General features: G+C 43.5%; 1 protein-coding gene and 16 non-coding genes across 17 annotated transcripts in view; 16 read left to right on the top strand and 1 right to left on the bottom strand.

Annotated features, from left to right (window-relative positions):
• Positions 1–18,041, bottom strand: part of LOC133116879 (receptor tyrosine-protein kinase erbB-4-like) — a 235,788-nt gene that overhangs the window by 72,611 nt on the left and 145,136 nt on the right. The window contains exons 4-8 of the mRNA XM_061226882.1: positions 15,963–16,094; positions 14,461–14,526; positions 11,704–11,822; positions 10,556–10,697; positions 10,305–10,418 (exon numbers count right to left, since the gene is read on the bottom strand). Of these exons, the coding sequence (XP_061082866.1) occupies positions 10,305–10,418; positions 10,556–10,697; positions 11,704–11,822; positions 14,461–14,526; positions 15,963–16,094 (573 nt within the window). The remainder of the gene's footprint in view (positions 1–10,304; positions 10,419–10,555; positions 10,698–11,703; positions 11,823–14,460; positions 14,527–15,962; positions 16,095–18,041) is intronic.
• trnal-caa (transfer RNA leucine (anticodon CAA)) lies at positions 78–188 on the top strand. The gene is made up of 2 exons: positions 78–115; positions 143–188. It is a non-coding gene; the product is annotated as a tRNA-Leu (tRNA).
• On the top strand, positions 476–586 carry trnal-caa (transfer RNA leucine (anticodon CAA)). Its single transcript has 2 exons — positions 476–513; positions 541–586. It is a non-coding gene; the product is annotated as a tRNA-Leu (tRNA).
• trnal-caa (transfer RNA leucine (anticodon CAA)) lies at positions 864–974 on the top strand. The gene is made up of 2 exons: positions 864–901; positions 929–974. It is a non-coding gene; the product is annotated as a tRNA-Leu (tRNA).
• Positions 1,243–1,353, top strand: trnal-caa (transfer RNA leucine (anticodon CAA)). The gene is made up of 2 exons: positions 1,243–1,280; positions 1,308–1,353. It is a non-coding gene; the product is annotated as a tRNA-Leu (tRNA).
• trnal-caa (transfer RNA leucine (anticodon CAA)) lies at positions 1,629–1,739 on the top strand. The gene is made up of 2 exons: positions 1,629–1,666; positions 1,694–1,739. It is a non-coding gene; the product is annotated as a tRNA-Leu (tRNA).
• Positions 2,010–2,120, top strand: trnal-caa (transfer RNA leucine (anticodon CAA)). Its single transcript has 2 exons — positions 2,010–2,047; positions 2,075–2,120. It is a non-coding gene; the product is annotated as a tRNA-Leu (tRNA).
• Positions 3,944–4,054, top strand: trnal-caa (transfer RNA leucine (anticodon CAA)). The gene is made up of 2 exons: positions 3,944–3,981; positions 4,009–4,054. It is a non-coding gene; the product is annotated as a tRNA-Leu (tRNA).
• On the top strand, positions 4,323–4,433 carry trnal-caa (transfer RNA leucine (anticodon CAA)). The gene is made up of 2 exons: positions 4,323–4,360; positions 4,388–4,433. It is a non-coding gene; the product is annotated as a tRNA-Leu (tRNA).
• trnal-caa (transfer RNA leucine (anticodon CAA)) lies at positions 4,709–4,819 on the top strand. Its single transcript has 2 exons — positions 4,709–4,746; positions 4,774–4,819. It is a non-coding gene; the product is annotated as a tRNA-Leu (tRNA).
• trnal-caa (transfer RNA leucine (anticodon CAA)) lies at positions 5,106–5,216 on the top strand. The gene is made up of 2 exons: positions 5,106–5,143; positions 5,171–5,216. It is a non-coding gene; the product is annotated as a tRNA-Leu (tRNA).
• trnal-caa (transfer RNA leucine (anticodon CAA)) lies at positions 6,224–6,335 on the top strand. Its single transcript has 2 exons — positions 6,224–6,261; positions 6,290–6,335. It is a non-coding gene; the product is annotated as a tRNA-Leu (tRNA).
• On the top strand, positions 6,610–6,721 carry trnal-caa (transfer RNA leucine (anticodon CAA)). The gene is made up of 2 exons: positions 6,610–6,647; positions 6,676–6,721. It is a non-coding gene; the product is annotated as a tRNA-Leu (tRNA).
• On the top strand, positions 7,376–7,486 carry trnal-caa (transfer RNA leucine (anticodon CAA)). The gene is made up of 2 exons: positions 7,376–7,413; positions 7,448–7,486. It is a non-coding gene; the product is annotated as a tRNA-Leu (tRNA).
• On the top strand, positions 7,764–7,874 carry trnal-caa (transfer RNA leucine (anticodon CAA)). Its single transcript has 2 exons — positions 7,764–7,801; positions 7,829–7,874. It is a non-coding gene; the product is annotated as a tRNA-Leu (tRNA).
• Positions 8,143–8,253, top strand: trnal-caa (transfer RNA leucine (anticodon CAA)). The gene is made up of 2 exons: positions 8,143–8,180; positions 8,208–8,253. It is a non-coding gene; the product is annotated as a tRNA-Leu (tRNA).
• On the top strand, positions 9,630–9,740 carry trnal-caa (transfer RNA leucine (anticodon CAA)). The gene is made up of 2 exons: positions 9,630–9,667; positions 9,695–9,740. It is a non-coding gene; the product is annotated as a tRNA-Leu (tRNA).

Raw genomic sequence — 18,041 nt, 5'->3', positions numbered from 1 at the left:
TGACTGACAAGTTTCATCAATTGAAAATATAAAGCAATTATATTAAAAAAAATGGCTATGCTGCGGGCCGTGTTCGTGTCAGGATGGTCGAGTGGTCTAAGGCGCCAGACTCAAGGTGGATGACCTTTCTAACAATGGAGTCTTGTGGTCTCCAAATGGAGGCGTGGGTTCGAATCCCACTTCTGACAACGTCTTTATTCTTCCAAGACTTCCTTCAAATGCCATTTGGTCACATGTTAAGAGAAATCAATGAAATCTTGCCACGTTGGCAGAGTACTTTGCTGTGGCTACTGAATGGCCACAACTGAAGTGTTGACACATTAGCTCTGTGTAATTGAACCCTATGCATCTCTGCTTACAGCAATATGTTTATGTTGCACTGACTGATAAGTTTCATCAATTGAAAATATAAAGCAGTTCTATAAAAAAATGGCTATGCTGTGGGACCTGTTCTTGTCAGGCTGGCCCTGTTGTTGTCAGGATGGCCGAATGGTCTAAGACGCCAGACTCAAGGCGAATGACCTTTCTAACAATGGCGTGTTCTGGTCTCAGACTGGAGGCGTGGGTTCAAATCCCACTTCTGACAACATCTTTATTCTTCCAAGACTTCTTCTAAATGCCATTGGTCGCGTGTTCAGAGGAATCTACAACTACTTGAAGCATTTGCAGTGTACTTCCCAAAGGTGACTGACCGGCCACAACTGAAGTGATTTCAAATTACTCTGTAGATCTGTGTAATTGAACCCTGTGCATCTCTGCTTACAGCAATAGGTTTTTGTTGCACTGACGGATAAGTTTCATCAATTGAAAATGTAAAACAATTGTATGAAAAAAAATGGCCATGGAGGGGAGGGAGCTCAGTTGTCAGGATGGCCGAGTGGTCTAAGGCGCCAGACTCAAGGTGAATGACCTTCCTCACAATGGAGTGTTTTGGTCTCCAAATGGAGGCGTGGGTTCAAATCCCACTTCTGACAATATCTTTATTCTTCCAAGACTTCTTTCAAATGCCATTGGCCACGTGTTCAGAGAAATCAATGAAATCTTGCCACATTGGCAGAGTACTTTGCTATGGCTACTGAATGGCCACAACTGAAGTGTTGACACATTAGCTCTGGGTAAATGAACCCTGTGCATCTCTGCTTAAAGCAATATGTTTATCTTGCACTGACCGATAACTTTCATCAATTGAAAATATAAAGCAGTTGTATAAAAAAAAATGGCTATGCTAGGGGCCCTGTTATTGTCAGGATGGCCGAGTGGTCTAAGGCGCCAGACTCAAGGTCAATGACCTTCCTCGTAATGGAGTGTTCTGGTCTCCAAATGGAGGCGTGGGTTCAAATCCCACTTCTGACAACGTCTTTATTCTTCCAAGACTTCTTTCAAATGCCATTGGTCACGTGTTCAGAGGAATCTACAACTACTTGAAGCATTTGCTGTGTACTTCCCAAAGGTGACTGATCGGCCACAACTGAAGTGATTTCAAATTACTCTGTAGATCTGTGTAATTGAACCCTGTGCATCTCTCCTTACAGCAATATGTTTATGTTGCACTGACGGATAAGTTTCGTCAATTGAAAATGTAAAACAATTGTATAAAAAAAAATGGCTATGCAGTGGGCCGTGTTCGTGTCAGGATGGCCGAGTGGTCTAAGGCGCCAGACTCAAGGTAGAAGACCTTTCTAACAACGGAGTGTTCTGGTCTCCAAATGGAGGCGTGGGTTCAAATCCCACTTCTGACAATATCTTTATTCTTCCAAGACTTCTTTCAAATGCCATTGGTCACGTGTCCAGAGAAATCAATTAAATCCTGCCACATTGGCAGAGTACTTTGCTGTGGCTACTGAATGGCCACAACTGAAGTGTTGACACATTAGCTCTGTGTAATTGAACCCTATGCATCTCTGCTTACAGCAATATGTTTATGTTGCACTGACTGATAAGTTTCATCAAATAAAAAGGTTAAACAATTGTATGAAGAAAAATCGCCATGGACGGGGAGTCACTCTGTTGTCAGGATGGCCGAGTGGTCTAAGGCACTAGATTCAAGGTCAATGACTTTTCTAACAATGAAGTGTTCTGGTCTCCAAATGGAGGCATGGGTTCAAATCCCACTTCTGACAATATCTTTATTCTTCCAAGACTTCTTTCAAATGCCATTGGTCGCGTGTTCAGAGGAATCTACAACTACTTGAAGCATTTGAAGTGTACTTCCCAAAGGTGACTGATCGCCCACAACTGAAGTGATTTCAAATTACTCTGTAGATCTGTGTAATTGACCCCTGTGCATCTCTCCTTACAGCAATATGTTTAAGTTGCACTGACGGATAAGTTTCATCAATTGAAAATGTAAAACAATTGTATAAAAAAAAATGGCTATGCTGTGGGCCGTGTTCGTGTCAGGATGGCCGAGTGGTCTAAAGCGCCAGACTCAAGGTGAATGATCTTCCTCACAATGGAGTGTTCTGGTCTCCAAATGGAGGCGTGGGTTCTAATCCCACTTCAGACAACGTCTTTATTCTTCCAAGACTTCCTTCAAATGCCATTGGTCACATGTTCAGAGAAACCAATGAAATCTTGCCACGTTAGCAGAGTACTTTGCTGTGGCTACTGAATGGCCACAACTGAAGTGTTGACACATTAGCTCTGTGTAATTGAACCCTATGCATCTCTGCTTACAGGAATATGTTTATGTTGCACTGACTAATAAGTTTCATCAATTGAAAATATAAAGCAGTTCTATAAAAAAATGGCTATGCTGTGGGCCCTGTTCTTGTCTGGATGGCCCTGTTGTTGTCAGGATGGCCGAATGGTCTAAGAGGCCAGACTCAAGGTGAATGACCTTTTTAACAATGGAGTGTTCTGGTCTCCAAATCGAGGCGTGGGTTCAAATCCCACTTCTGACAACATCTTTATTCTTCCAAGACTTCTTTCAAATGCCATTGGTCGCGTGTTCAGAGGAATCTACAACTACTTGAAGCATTTGCTGTGTACTTCCCAAAGGTGACTGATCGCCCACAACTGAAGTGATTTCAAATTACTCTGTAGATCTGTGTAATTGAACCCTGTGCATCTCTCCTTACAGCAATATGTTTAAGTTGCACTGACGGATAAGTTTCATCAATTGAAAATGTAAAACAATTGTATAAAAAAAAATGGCTATGCTGTGGGCCGTGTTCGTGTCAGGATGGCCGAGTGGTCTAAAGTGCCAGTCTCAAGGTGAATGACCTTCCTCACAATGGAGTGTTCTGGTCTCCAAATGGAGGCGTGGGTTCTAATCCCACTTCAGACAACGTCTTTATTCTTCCAAGACTTCCTTCAAATGCCATTGGTCACATGTTCAGAGAAACCAATGAAATCTTGCCACGTTAGCAGAGTACTTTGCTGTGGCTACTGAATGGCCACAACTGAAGTGTTGACACATTAGCTCTGTGTAATTGAACCCTATGCATCTCTGCTTACAGGAATATGTTTATGTTGCACTGACTAATAAGTTTCATCAATTGAAAATATAAAGCAGTTCTATAAAAAAATGGCTATGCTGTGGGCCCTGTTGTTGTCAGGATGGCCGAATGGTCTAAGAGGCCAGACTCAAGGTGAATGACCTTTCTAACAATGGAGTGTTCTGGTCTCTGAATGGAGGCGTGGGTTCAAATCCCACTTCTGACAATATCTTTATTCTTCCAAGACTTCTTTCAAATGCCATTGGTCGCGTGTTCAGAGGAATCTACAACTACTTGAAGCATTTGCAGTGTACTTCCCAAAGGTGACTGACCGGCCACAACTGAAGTGATTTCAAATTACTCTGTAGATCTGTGTAACTGAACCCTGTGCATCTCTGCTTACAGCAATAGGTTTTTGTTGCACTGACGGATAAGTTTCATCAATTGAAAATGTAAAACAATTTTATGAAAAAAAATGGCCATGGAGGGGTGGGCACTCAGTTGTCAGGATGGCCGAGTGGTCTAAGGCGCCAGACTCAAGGTGAATGACCTTCCTCACAATGGAGTGTTCTGGTCTCCAAATGGAGGCGTGGGTTCAAATCCCACTTCTGACAATATCTTTATTCTTCCAAGACTTCTTTCAAATGCCATTGGCCACGTGTTCAGAGAAATCAATGAAATATTGCCACTTTGGCAGAGTACTTTGCTATGGCTACTGAATGGCCACAACTGAAGTGTTGACACATTAGCTCTGGGTAAATGAACCCTGTGCATCTCTGCTTACAGCAATATGTTTATCTTGCACTGACCGATAACTTTCATCAATTGAAAATATAAAGCAGTTGTATAAAAAAAAATGGCTATGCTAGGGGCCCTGTTATTGTCAGGATGGCCGAGTGGTCTAAGGCGCCAGACTCAAGGTGAATGACCTTCCTCGTAATGGAGTGTTCTGGTCTCCAAATGGAGGCGTGGGTTCAAATCCCACTTCTGACAACATCTTTATTCTTCCAAGACTTCTTTCAAATGCCATTGGTCACGTGTTCAGAGGAATCTACAACTACTTGAAGCATTTGCTGTGTACTTCCCAAAGGTGACTGATCGGCCACAACTGAAGTGATTTCAAATTACTCTGTAGATCTGTGTAATTGAACCCTGTGCATCTCTCCTTACAGCAATATGTTTATGTTGCACTGACGGATAAGTTTCATCAATTGAAAATATAAAGCAGTTGTATAAAAAAAAATGGCTATGCTGGGGGCCTTGTTCTTGTCAGGATGGCCGAGTGGTCTAAGGCGCCAGACTCAAGGTGAATGACCTTCCTCACAATGGAGTGTTCTGGTCTCCGAATGCAGGCGTGGGTTCGAATCCCACTTCTGACAACGTCGTTATTCTTCCAAGACTTCCTTCAAATGCCATTGGTCACATGTTCAGAGAAATCAATGAAATCTTGCCACATTGGCAGAGTACTTTGCTGTGGCTACTGAATGGCCACAACTGAAGTGTTGACACATTAGCTCTGTGTAATTGAACCCTATGCATCTCTGCTTACAGCAATATCTTTATGTTGCACTGACTGATTAGTTTCATCAATTGAAAATATAAAGCAGTTGTATAAACAAATGGCTATGCTGTGGGCCCTGTTCTTGTCAGGATGGCCCTGTTGTTGTCAGGATGGCCGAGTGGTCTAAGGCGCCAGACTCAAAGAGAATGACCTTCCTCACAATGGAGTGTTCTGGTCTCCAAATGGAGGCGTGGGTTCAAATCCTGCTTCTGACAATATCCTTATTCTTCCAAGACTTCTTTCAAATGCGGCTAAGACGCGGCTAAGACACCCCAGCCTGCACATCTCTCCAGGACACGCATTCACAGCACCATCGCGGCTCTTATAAGGACAGCACGTCTTTTGGATCCAATGCGTATGGACTCAGTAAGAGAACAAAAATTCCGGCGTAGCCAGTGTTTAGTTTAGTTTTAACTGTTTTTGTGGATCTGAGTTTCAATATTTACCATCCTACTACTGTAATGTGTTTGGTTAGCTACATATATATGTACGTGAATTGATTTGCCGTCTTTTGCGCATATATAGAGTAAAACTACTCAAGTAGTCCCATCCCACAGCTAACTCTAACTCATTACCACACCCAGAACTCTAGCTTACTCAAGCTAGCTACTCCCACTTTTACCTTTCCTTTGTTCAAGCGACACGCGCACTTGCGCGCGCCACACATACGCACACACATACCCAACTAAATTTCCTTACTAACTTCCCGTTAGTTTATCTGTTATGTGTTTGTATGTTTGTTTAATAAATATATTTTATTAAACCCCGGTGTCCGTTTTGGAATCGCATAGACATGAGAGCCGAGTTAAAGCAGTCTTTCGAAGAACTTCCAACCTTCAGGTTATCGGTATGTTTAATCATTAATATTGGTTATTTTAATTATTAATTAAAATACTAAATTTGTGGTTAGATATTTCTGATAATAGTAATTTTATGAGACTGATTACTTTTTGCAGTTATACTGCTACACAACGTTTAACTGGCGCCCCGGTTTCGTAGAGAGTAAAATCCCTGCGTTATTTGGCGGCCCGTGCGAGGACCCTACATAATTTGGAGTCCCGTGCGAGGACCCCTACACACATTAGCTCTGTGTAATTGAACCCTATGCATCTCTGCTTTCAGCAATATGTTTTTGTTGCACTAACTGATAAGTTTCATCAATTATGTTAAATGTTAAACAATTGTATGAAAAAAAATTGCCATGAAGGGGTTTCTCTCGTTTGTCAGGATGGCCGAGTGGTCTAAGGTGCCAGACTCAAGGTGAAAGACCTTTCTAAGTAATGGAGTGTTCTGGTCTCCCCATGGAGGCGTGGGTTCAAATCCCACTTCTGACTATATGTTTATTCTTCCAAGACTTCTTTTAAATGCCATTGGTCGCGTGTTCAGAGGAATCTACAACTACTAGAAGCATTTGCAGTGTACTTCCCAAAGGTGACTGATCGGCCACAACTGAAATGATTTCAAATTACTCTGTAGATCTGTGTAATTGAACCCTGTGCATCTCTGCTTACAGCAATGTGTTTTTGTGGCACTGACTGATAAGTTTCCTCAATTGAAAATATAAAACAGTTGTATGAAAAAAATGGTCATGGAGGGGAGTCATTGGTTGTCAGGATGGCCGAGTGGTCTAAGGCGCCAGACTCAAGGTGAAGCACCTTTCTAACCAATGGAGTGTTCTGGTCTCAGAATGGAGGCGTGGGTTCAAATCCCACTTCTGACAACATCTTTATTCTTCCAAGACTTCTTTCAAATGCCATTGGTCACGTGTTCAGAGGAATCTACAACTACTTGAAGCATTTGCTGTGTACTTCCCAAAGGTGACTGATCGGCCACAACTGAAGTGATTTCAAATTACTCTGTAGATCTGTGTAATTGAACCCTGTGCATCTCCGCTTACAGCAATATGTTTATCTTGCACTGACCGATAAGTTTCATCAATTGAAAATATAAAGCAGTTGTATAAAAAAAAAAAGCTATGCTGGGGCTCCAGTTCTTGTCAGGATGGCCGAGTGGTCTCAGGCACCAGACTCAAGGTAAATGACCTTTTGAAAAATGGAGTGTTCTGTTCTCTGAATGGAAGCGTGGGTTCAAATCCCACTTCTGACAACATCTTTATTCTTCCAAGACTTCCTTCAAATGCCATTGGTCACGCGTTCAGAGAAATCAATGAAATCTTGCCACGTAGGCAGAGTACTTTGCTGTGGCTACTGAATGGCCACTACTGAAGTGTTGACACATTAGCTCTGGGTAATTGAACCCTCTGCATCTCTCCTTACAGCAATATGTTTATGTTGCACTGACGGATAAGTTTCATCAATTGAAAATGTAAAACAATTGTATGAAAAAAAATGCCTATGCTGGGGGCCCTGTTCTTGTCAGGATGGCCGAGTGGTCTAAGGCGCCAGACTCAAGGTGAATGACCTTCCTCATAATGGAGTGTTCTGTTATCCAAATGGAGGTGTGGGTTCAAATCCCACTTCTGACAACATCTTTATTCTTCCAAGACTTCTTTCAAATGCCATTGGTCACGTGTTCAGAGGAATCTACAACTCCTTGAAGCATTTGCTGTGTACTTCCCAAAGGTGACTGATCGGCCACAACTGAAGTGATTTCAAATTACTCTGTAGATCTGTGTAATTGAACCCTGTGCATCTCTCCTTACAGCAATATTTTTAAGTTGCACTGACGGATAAGTTTCATCAATTGAAAATGTAAAACAATTGTATGAAAAAAAATGGCCATGGAGGGGTCGTCGCTCAGTTGTCAGGATGGCCGAGTGGTCTAAGGCGCCAGACTCAAGGTGAATGACCTTCCTCACAATGGAGTGTTCTGGTCTCCAAATGGAGGCGTGGGTTCAAATCCCACTTCTGACAATATCTTTATTCTTCCAAGACTTCTTTCAAATGCCATTGGCCACGTGTTCAGAGAAATCAATGAAATCTTGCCACATTGGCAGAGTACTTTGCTATGGCTACTGAATGGCCACAACTGAAGTGTTGACACATTAGCTCTGGGTAAATGAACCCTGTGCATCTCTGCTTACAGCAATATGTTTATCTTGCACAGACCGATAACTTTCATCAATTGAAAATATAAAGCAGTTGTATAAAAAAAAATGGCTATGCTGGGGGCCCTGTTCTTGTCAGGATGGCCGAGTGGTCTAAGGTGCCAGACTCAAGGTGAATGACCTTCCTCACAATGGAGTGTTCTGGTCTCCAAATGGAGGCGTGGGTTCAAATCCCGCTTCTGACAATATCTCTATTCTTCCAAGACTTCTTTCAAATGCGGCTAAGACGCGGCTAAGACGCCCCAGCCTGCACATCTCTCCAGGACACGTATTCACAGCACCATCGCGGCTCTTATAAGGACAGCACGTCTTTTGGATCCAATGCGTATGGACTCAATAAGAGAACAAACATTCAGGCATAGCCAGTGTTTAGTTTTAACTGTTTTTGTGGATCTGTGTTTCAATATTTACCATCCTACTACTGTAATGTGTTTGGTTAGCTACATATATATGTACGTGAATTGATTTGCCATCTTTTGCGCATATATAGAGTAAAACTACTCAAGTAGTCCCATCCCACAGCTAACTCTAACTCATTACCACACCCAGAACTCTAGCTTACTCAAGCTAGCTACTCCCACTTTTACCTTTCCTTTGTTCAAGCGACACGCGCACTTGCGCGCGCCACACACACGCACACACATACCCAACTAAATTTCCTTACTAACTTCCCGTTAGTTTATCTGTTATGTGTTTGTATGTTTGTTTAATAAATATATTTTATTAAACCCCGGTGTCCGTTTTGGAATCGCATAGACATGAGAGCCGAGTTAAAGCAGTCTTTCGAAGAACTTCCAACCTTCAGGTTATCGGTATGTTTAATCATTAATATTGGTTATTTTAATTATTAATTAAAATACTAAATTTGTGGTTAGATATTTCTGATAATAGTAATTTTATGAGACTGATTACTTTTTGCAGTTATACTGCTACACAACGTGTAACTGGCGCCCCGGTTTCGTAGAGAGTAAAATCCCTGCGTTATTTGGCGGCCCGTGCGAGGACCCTACATAATTTGGAGTCCCGTGCGAGGACCCCTACACACATTAGCTCTGTGTAATTGAACCCTATGCATCTCTGCTTACAGCAATGAGTTTTTGTTGCACTGACTGATAAGTTTCCTCAATTGAAAATATAAAACAGTTGTATGAAAAAAATGGCCATGGAGGGGAGTCATTGGTTGTCAGGATGGTCTAAGGCGCCAGACTCAAGGTGGATGACCTTTCTAACAATGGAGTCTTCTGGTCTCCGAATGGAGGCGTGGGTTCAAATCCCACTTCTGACAATATCTTTATTCTTCCAAGACTTCTTTCAAATGCCATTGGTCGCGTGTTCAGAGGAGTCTGCAACTACTTGAAGCATTTGCAGTGTACTTCCCAAAGGTGACTGATCGGCCACAACTGAAGTGATTTCAAATTACTCTGTAGATCTGTGTAATTGAACCCTGTGCATCTCTCCTTACAGCAATGTGTTTTGTTGCACTGACGGATAAGTTTCATCAATTAAAAATGTAAAACAATTGTATGAAAAAAAAAGGCCATGCAGGGGTTGTTACTCAGTTGTCAGGATGGCCGAGTGGTCTAAGGCGCCGGACTCAAGGTGTATAACCTTTCTAACAATGGAGTGTTCTGGTCTCCGAAAGGAGGCGTGGGTTCAAATCCCACTTCTGACAATGTCTTTATTCTTCCAAGACTTCCTTCAAATGCCATTGGTCACTGATCGGCCAAAACTGAAATCGTCGAGTGGTCTAAGCCACCAGACTCATTGCGAACAACCTTTCTAACAATTCTGGTCTGACCCTATCTAGAGCTGACAGCATCTTAAATTTTCCACCTTGGGAAAATAATTTATCATTGACTAGGCTTCATCGAAAATACCATCACTTACATCCGCAGATACTAATCCTCACCAAATTTGACAGAGCAGGCCGGGAGTAAAGCCAATGGGTGAGCACTATGTTTGTTTTATGTTTTGATTGTTGAAACATGAATGCATAGTATATAAAATACATAATGTAAAGTATAGTGCCGTAGCTTGTGCAGACAGACATTTCCTCTCATTGCCCCTCATTAATCTCTGATACTATCATTCAGAAATCATAAAATTAAGGGATTTCTTTCATACAAACAGGATGTAAGTGAGCAGGATTCTGTTGAAACATGAATGGACACAGAAGCTGTGGTGGGACTGGGTTCTGATAAATGTGTGGTGGTATTGTGCTTGTGCTAAGGGGCACCTTTAGGACAGATGTCAGTGCAGGCAATGCACATCTTGACCTCATTTTCCTCCACCTCCATCTTGTTGCTGGGACAGGCACGGACACAGGAACTGTGGTCAACAACAAAGTTATCTGAAAACGAAACACAAGACACACACACAAACTCAGGCTTACACACTGGATCATATTATGTCGTAAGGATCCTGAACCTATACTGAAGGGTGTTCGGTTTGAGTAGCAGGTGCTTGCACGTGCACGGACATTCTTACGTGGACAGTCTTTGACACAGAAAGCACCGTAGGTGTACTTGGCCTCGGGGTTGTGTTCCAGCTGGAAGGTGGTGGGGTTGTAGACAAAGGGCTGGGGGCACTGGGTCAAGCACGCTCCACTGTCATTGAAGTTTGTGCAGGCCTGTGGATACAAGGTCTTTGTCAGGGGACAACCTACAAAACATAGCCTTTGGACACAAACACAAATTATTTAGAAGGCACGTAGGAGGTCCTATAAAAGATGATCAGAACAAGGTAACATGCCTACTTGTCCACTTGACTTTTTTGCGTGGTGCAGCTGGGAGCAGAGTTTTTCTTGTTTTTTTCTCTGTTCCAGAAAATGTTATCAAACCAAATTTATCCCAGAATTGGATTGCCCAGTAGTATTCACAAGGCAGCATCCTCTGATCTCTCCCATAACACGTCTCACCATCTGTACTTTCTGATTTGCCATGAGGTGCATCGCTACACCGGAGCCCAGTCCTTTAGCAGGACAGCAAAACCTTTTCTCCATTTAAGACGCCAACTAAAATCAGGTGTTTAGTGTTAATCGTGAGGCAACCGATATATCTCAGAGAACAAAGCTATCTTGGGGGTAAAAAGTTCAATTCCAATTAAAACAGCACAGTTGGGTGTAGGAAAGTGTAATTTTCCACTTCCAATTTTACACATTGTAATTAAGCTAGACGATCAATAACACCAAGCCACAATGCCAGTGCGATGAAACCGAGGTTGAAGCTAACACAATAACCCTGTTAAAGAAAGTCCAGAGACGTTCATAAGAAACAGCAGGCCTTGGTATAGTTTGAGCATCACACATACATCAGCAGAATCAATTTTAATGATTGTCTTCCAGACAAATGATTCAGCCCATTACACAGACATAACATCTGTATGTACAAAACCAGACTCTCTTCACGTTTGTTCAGTCCTCACAGGTGGCCGAAGGTGCCAGATGAGATCGCTATGGCCGGCGTGCGGCTTTATATTTGCAGGTTTTCTTTTTTTTTTTTTTGGCTCCGCAGAAGCAATATGGTTGAGCACTGTTGCCATAGCGATGGAGTTCTGACAGGCAGGAGAAAGGATGTAATTGCACCAGGTGTGTGTGTGTGTGTGCGTGTGTGTGTGAGTGATCAGGAGTGACGTACGAAACAGTCGGTGTCTTTGGGGCCGGTGCAACCTCCAGCACACTCCCGGTGACAGCAGTCGCTGACGTAGGGTCCGAAACACCGACCGTCACACTGCTCCGCACACACCGTCTTTGTCACTGGAGAGAAAGAGAGAAGGAGGGAAGGAGAGGAAGAGTGAGAAAAAAGAAATACTCATGCCAGCACTAATCTACGTTTGTAATGCGACCAAATACCAGGGAAGGCACTAGTGTTATGAACACAAGAATTTTTCACATCCTTAAAAATGAAAGTGACTCAAATGAGCCAAAACGGCACACAATTGCTCATGGTTATTATCAATATGCATTCATGTGATTAATGATTTATGAATATAGTAATCAATATACAGTATTCTGTATTTTATCCAACTGCATGGTTCACAGTTCCAAAATCCAAAATCACTTCAGCAATCTCCATAACACCCTGCAATAGATCCAGTCGGCAAGAGCGGTCATGCCCACAAACGCGTCATAATCTCAGCAGGCCCACCCCGCGAGGGGGAAGGTTTGGTGGAGTTGCCATTGGAAATGAACGAAACGGTCGGTTACAAGTCTTTAAACGAGTACAAAGTGTCGTCGTATATTACAATCATAGCGATTTTCTAAATACCGGAAAGTTGCTGTGTGCCTCACTACACAGAAAACTTATTTTACTGCAAAGAAGCCCGTGGGAAACAATAGCTAACGGCCTTAGTCTATAAAATGAAATCGTTAACACTGCTGTTCTGCAACATGATGCTAAAAGTGAAACCAAAGGATTATGACTAACTCGGTAGTCTGGTTAGTTAGTCTTGCTAGTTAGTCTACTTTTCAAGGCTAGTTGACATGGAACTTAATACGTGTGTTACCCCCTGTTGATTGAGTTGGACCATCTATCCACTCTGTAACCGCAACAGGGCAGCAAAATACCTTTGCTGGTCTATAAATATAATGACTGAAAGCCATTTGCCGACATTATTATGGATTAAAATACTAAACTCGCTAAAGTCTACGATGGCTCCCTGTTCAGAACAATGGCTCATGCAGGTTCGCCTTCCCCCTGGTTAGGCTCCTCCTACATGCCGATGACGCATTGCTGACTGGATCTACACCAAGGCATGAGCATAGAAAAGAGTCTGCTGGTCTTAAAGTTCGCCGAGCACAGATAAAACACCATCAGACAGTTTCAGAACAGCACTGCACCTCCACATCCAGTGAAACCAAATGATCACATATCTCAGAAGCCCTTATCGAGACCACTGGGACACAAGCCCACAAACTCAGAACAGAATTGAGCGCTGCTGGAATCTAATCAGAAAGCTGATTAGAAACACATTGTACTCCCTCACATTGTCGACCTCTACAGCACCCAAGCTGAGCACACGGTGTCCTCTTATCGTTTCTGGGAAACACACACACGTAAACACAACCTCTGTCCTGTGCTACACACAGGCTTTCCTGTGAAGTAAGCTATAGAAGCTAATCAACTGCACGCATCACAATGCAGACATTTTCATCCCGACGAGATTCACATTCTGCAGCACTTCCTACGACGCCTCCTAATTACTTCACTGGGGACAGCAGAAAGTGAAGTAGCATTTTACAATAGGTGTATGTCGTAAGACGGTTATAAATAATCTATGAACACTAATAAATAATCTATTACACAATGGACCCAAGGCAAACAAGGAAAAGTTGAGCCCAGAAGCAGAGTTGAGAAGCTCAGCAGTTGAGCTGCCTGCCCGTTATGTGTGTCAAGTGACCCGTCACAGTTGGCTTGGCCCTGTCCACTTGGTGGGCCCTACCTTTTACTCATAGCCCAATGAAAACCTCCGTCAGTGTCCAATGGGGTGATAACACTAACATCCTGCAGTACGGGGGGCTGCGTGGGCCCGGCTCACAGATGGAAGGGATATCAGTGCACGGGAGTTTGAAAGAGAGACCTCCAACACAGACGGGCGACGTGATATCTTGGTCTGAATTACTGATGGCGGGGGAGGAGATTGCGGGCATCTATAATGGGAGGGAGCAGCCCACTGAGTTTTTACTGTATTGGGCAAACTGAGTGGATTGGTTAATATATGAATGATTGACGGCATACGGAAGCTTTATAATGGGCAATAAGAGTGAGCGGAAGAGAGGATGAGAGGCGGAGGAGGGGGAGTGTGTGAGAGAAAGAGAGATGGAAAACTAGCAAACAGACATCTGTTGGAAGTGCAATGATATGAGCTGTATTGCTATAATTCCTTACAGTTTATCATAACTCATTCCTCATTTAAATATGACTTGACTGCAGTTCCAAAAGATACAGAAGGGGGGATGAGTAGAGTTGGGCAGAGTAAAACAGAGATGAAGGATTTTCTTATTGCTATCTATGAGGACACATTCCAGTTTCAATATTCATTTTGGACTGAAAAAACATTCCTGAGAATTCATTTCACACAATTTCATACAATCTGACTACCTGACAGAAAGTATGCCCATCTGACAACTTACAAGTGAAACCCAGAATGAAAATACCAGAAACGGGCGAGAGAAAGCTGAACGAAAGACCCTGTCAATGTAGGGGAGATGAAAACACAGTTTTTCCCATGAGGCCATGGGGCCAGCCGTAATTATACTTGGTGTTTTCAAGTGTGTTTATGTGTAGCTGGAGGTGAGCGGCAGAGAGAAAGAGAGTGTGTGTGAGCTGAAGCTGCAGTGCTTTGTGGGATATGTGCGCTGTATGGCGGTGGGGAGGGCATGGGGAGATACTCACAGGTCTGGCACTCATCCTCCCGCGGGCCCCAGCAGCGGCCATTACAGGTCCGGTGACACCGCCTACCTGTGGATGACACCAGAGGAGTCACACCTTCACCCTCCTCTACCTAAACCCCGAAACCATCCAGACACTTACACACATTCTACACCGGAGGAGTCACACCTTCACCCTCCTCTGCCTAAACCCCGAAACCATCCAGACACTTACACACATTCTACACCAGAGGAGTCACACCTTCACCCTCCTCTACCTAAACCCCAAAACCATCCAGACACTTACACACATTCTACACCGGAGGAGTCACACCTTCACCCTCCTCTACCTAAACCCCAAAACCATCCAGACACTTACACACATTCTACACCGGAGGAGTCACACCTTCACCCTCCTCTGCCTAAACCCCGAAACCATCCAGACACTTACACACATTCTACACCAGAGGAGTCACACCTTCACCCTCCTCTGCCTAAACCCCAAAACCATCCAGACGCTTACACACACTCTACACCAGAGGTCACCAACCCCGGTCCTGGAGAGCTACTGGGTCAGCAGGTTTTTGCCGTTACTCTGCACTTAATTAATAAATTAAAGCAGATGATTACACAGCTAACTCACCTCACCTGGTTACCTGGGTCTCAACACGGTGCTGATTTTAAACAAAAACCAGCAGACCCAGTAGCTCTACGGGACCTCATGCATGCCTGCAAACATACACCCTCCCCTCACCTTTTAGACACTTCTCATAACTGCACAACTACACCCTAGCCACACCTGCAAAATCCTTTTCTTTGTATCCACACCTGCAAAATGTCTACACCCTCGCCACACCTATACACCTTCTACACCATACATGCACAAATTGAAAACCTGTTACACCCTGCCCCTGAACACCTACACCATGCCCACACTTGCACTGCTCAGCAAAACACTTTCTGTCAGCTATAGCCTAGTCTGCTTTAATAGCAACATACTTTCAATGTAGTTAGAATTAATTAATAAAAATGTAATTAAATGAGTTATGCATAGCGTCATTTTTAGTGATTGGGCCTGCTGATTAAGAATAATTAAGTCTATGGAATGGCTTGAAAGACCAGCACACAGCCAAGTGCGATTCTGCATTGGCTCTCAGGTCTTGGCTAAGCAGTTCTCTTCTCATCCGAGACCGGTCTCCCTCCTCCTCACTCACCAGAACTGCCTGAATGTCTGAATGTCAATGGAGCTTGAAAAATGCTTCTGTTTTTTCAGAAACCAAAGGAGAGAAATATTCCCTCTGACAATTTTTTGTTTTGTTTGGAGAGATCTCCAGAAATATTATTTATAATAAGCTTGTTTTCAGTCCGGAAGCAACATCAGTTCATTAGAGTAAGACTGTGCTTGTTTTGAGGGCAAATGGACATCAAACAGGGATGTGGATTGTTTTGAAAAAATGGCAAGTGCCTAAAAATACATCATAGTGCTCCTCATAGTGCAGTCTCTTCCTATAGGTGGAAAGTACTCACATCCAACGCTGCTATTGGTGGGCACCACCAAGAGCTCTGAACGGGAGTTCTTGACAATGTCCTGCCAGTGGATGGTGTCAGCGTGGCACAGGAACTTGTTCTGGTCAACATACACTCCCCCGTTTAGGACCTCTGCGAGGAGAAGAGCATTTTCAGTCAGGGTGTTGATCATGTCTGTGACTGCATGCCAGTCCTTGGGTTTCATCCAAAGGTGGAGCAAAAAACAAAAAAACGAAAACTGTTGTCGATTGCATAAGAAAGGACAAAATATTTAATTTGTTCAAACCAGCAAGGTCACTTCAAGAACTTGAAAAAAACACCAATCAGCCCCTTTCATTTGTCATAATTACATTTTCCTTGATGATGAAAGCAAGAAAACACAAACAACCTGTAAAAGCACAGACAAAAACACAAACCCGCGCTGGGACATTTTCCAACAGCGGCACGCAACTGGAACTCCTCTGCTCTGCGCCGATGAATAAAACACAGAGACGGAGAGGAACGCGAGCGGAGGCTAACAGAGGCTAGTGGAGGGCTGAGAAACCAAGAGGCAGGCGGAGTGTGGGCGGACAGCACTGCGGGCCCTTCACCGCCAAGGCTGAGCAAACCTGCAGCTGCCAAAAGGGCGGCAGCTGAGGCCCCAGCCTCCGCCCGACCTCGTTCTCCCGGGACAGCCTCGCTTCAAACCCCCTCCTCTCCCTGCTACTCTCGAACCCCCAACACTCGTTACCAATGCCTTGCTTTAATTATTTGTCTTCTACCGTCCTTTTTTTTTGTTTTTTTTGTGGGTTTGACATTTATGTACAACTGTTAAGTGAGCTCTGGGGGCTTAGGTTTTTGTTATCTTTTTCTCATGTAAATTACAGATGCCCATTTAAAAAGATAAAGTAAGTTGGGGCTGAAATGTACCTTTGCTTTCATTAAATGAGCTCCCTAATGCTTTACCGCCGCAACCCTTCAACCTCCATGCTTACAACTGAGTGTAGTACCTCAAGGCAATCAAATACACAACACATTTCACACAGGCACATGTGCAAAAATGTGCTCAATCACTCACATAAAAGCCCACACAAGACAAACATACACACAAATACACAAAATGTAACAGACACATTAATTTCCACTTTCACACGCACACACATTTCACATAGACTCTAAAAAAGACGGTTCCCAAAGGAACCCTGTGATTCTATAGAAGAGCCCTATCTAGTTTGTTGGGCAAAATGGTTGTTTGTACAGGGGTTTTCACACTTCACAACCACTACAGTGGGTTCCATAAAGAACTAAAAAAGGTTCCCCTAAGGAATCAAGCCAAAGAACCCTTTCAGAACCATTCTTACTACTACTACGGTACACATGTTGCATTGCTCTCTTCCATCTCGAATTCTGCCATCCTTACTTTTTCTCTCTCCATTATTATTAACATCATCTCCATCCGGTGGGATGTTTCTCTCCTTTAATTTATCTCCGCTATGGGAGGGTGATGGGTGACCACTACAAAGTGCAACAAAGTGAACATGGGCTTTAGGAACACAAAGAGCATAGAAGGGTGTTATTAGTGACTAAAAAGTGATTTAGTCCCGATCAGGACTGAAGAGTGATGTCACTGGCACAAAGCTTCAAAGCACGTCATCACCTGCACACACATGCACTGTTTTACAGTGATGGCCATTTGATATACGGCCTGTAGTGTAGTGGTTAAGGTGAATGACTGCGACACGCAAGGTCGGTGATCCTAATCCCAGTGTGGCCACGATAAGATCCGCACAGCCGTTGGGCCCTTGAGCAAGGCCCTTAACCCTGCATTGCTCCAGGGGAGGATTGTCTCCTGCTTAGTCTAATCAACGGTACGTCGCTCTGGATAAGAGTGTTTGCCAAATGCCAATAATGTAATGTCATATACCACAGCTGTTACAATTACTTCATGTGGTGAATGTTGCAGCTGTCCATGGGGTTTGATTAATGACTAAGTGACTGACAGATGCATCTTTTAGAGTTCAAAGAGGTATTGAACTGCTGACGCAGAGTAATCACACACTCATGTATGTCTGCAGAGTTGCAAGCACACACACACAAATG

This window comes from Conger conger, chromosome 17 (assembly GCF_963514075.1).
Source record: "Conger conger chromosome 17, fConCon1.1, whole genome shotgun sequence".
Classification (NCBI taxonomy): domain Eukaryota; kingdom Metazoa; phylum Chordata; class Actinopteri; order Anguilliformes; family Congridae; genus Conger; species Conger conger.
Note: the sequence above shows the minus strand (reverse complement) of the source record. Positions and strands in the feature narration are given on the sequence as shown.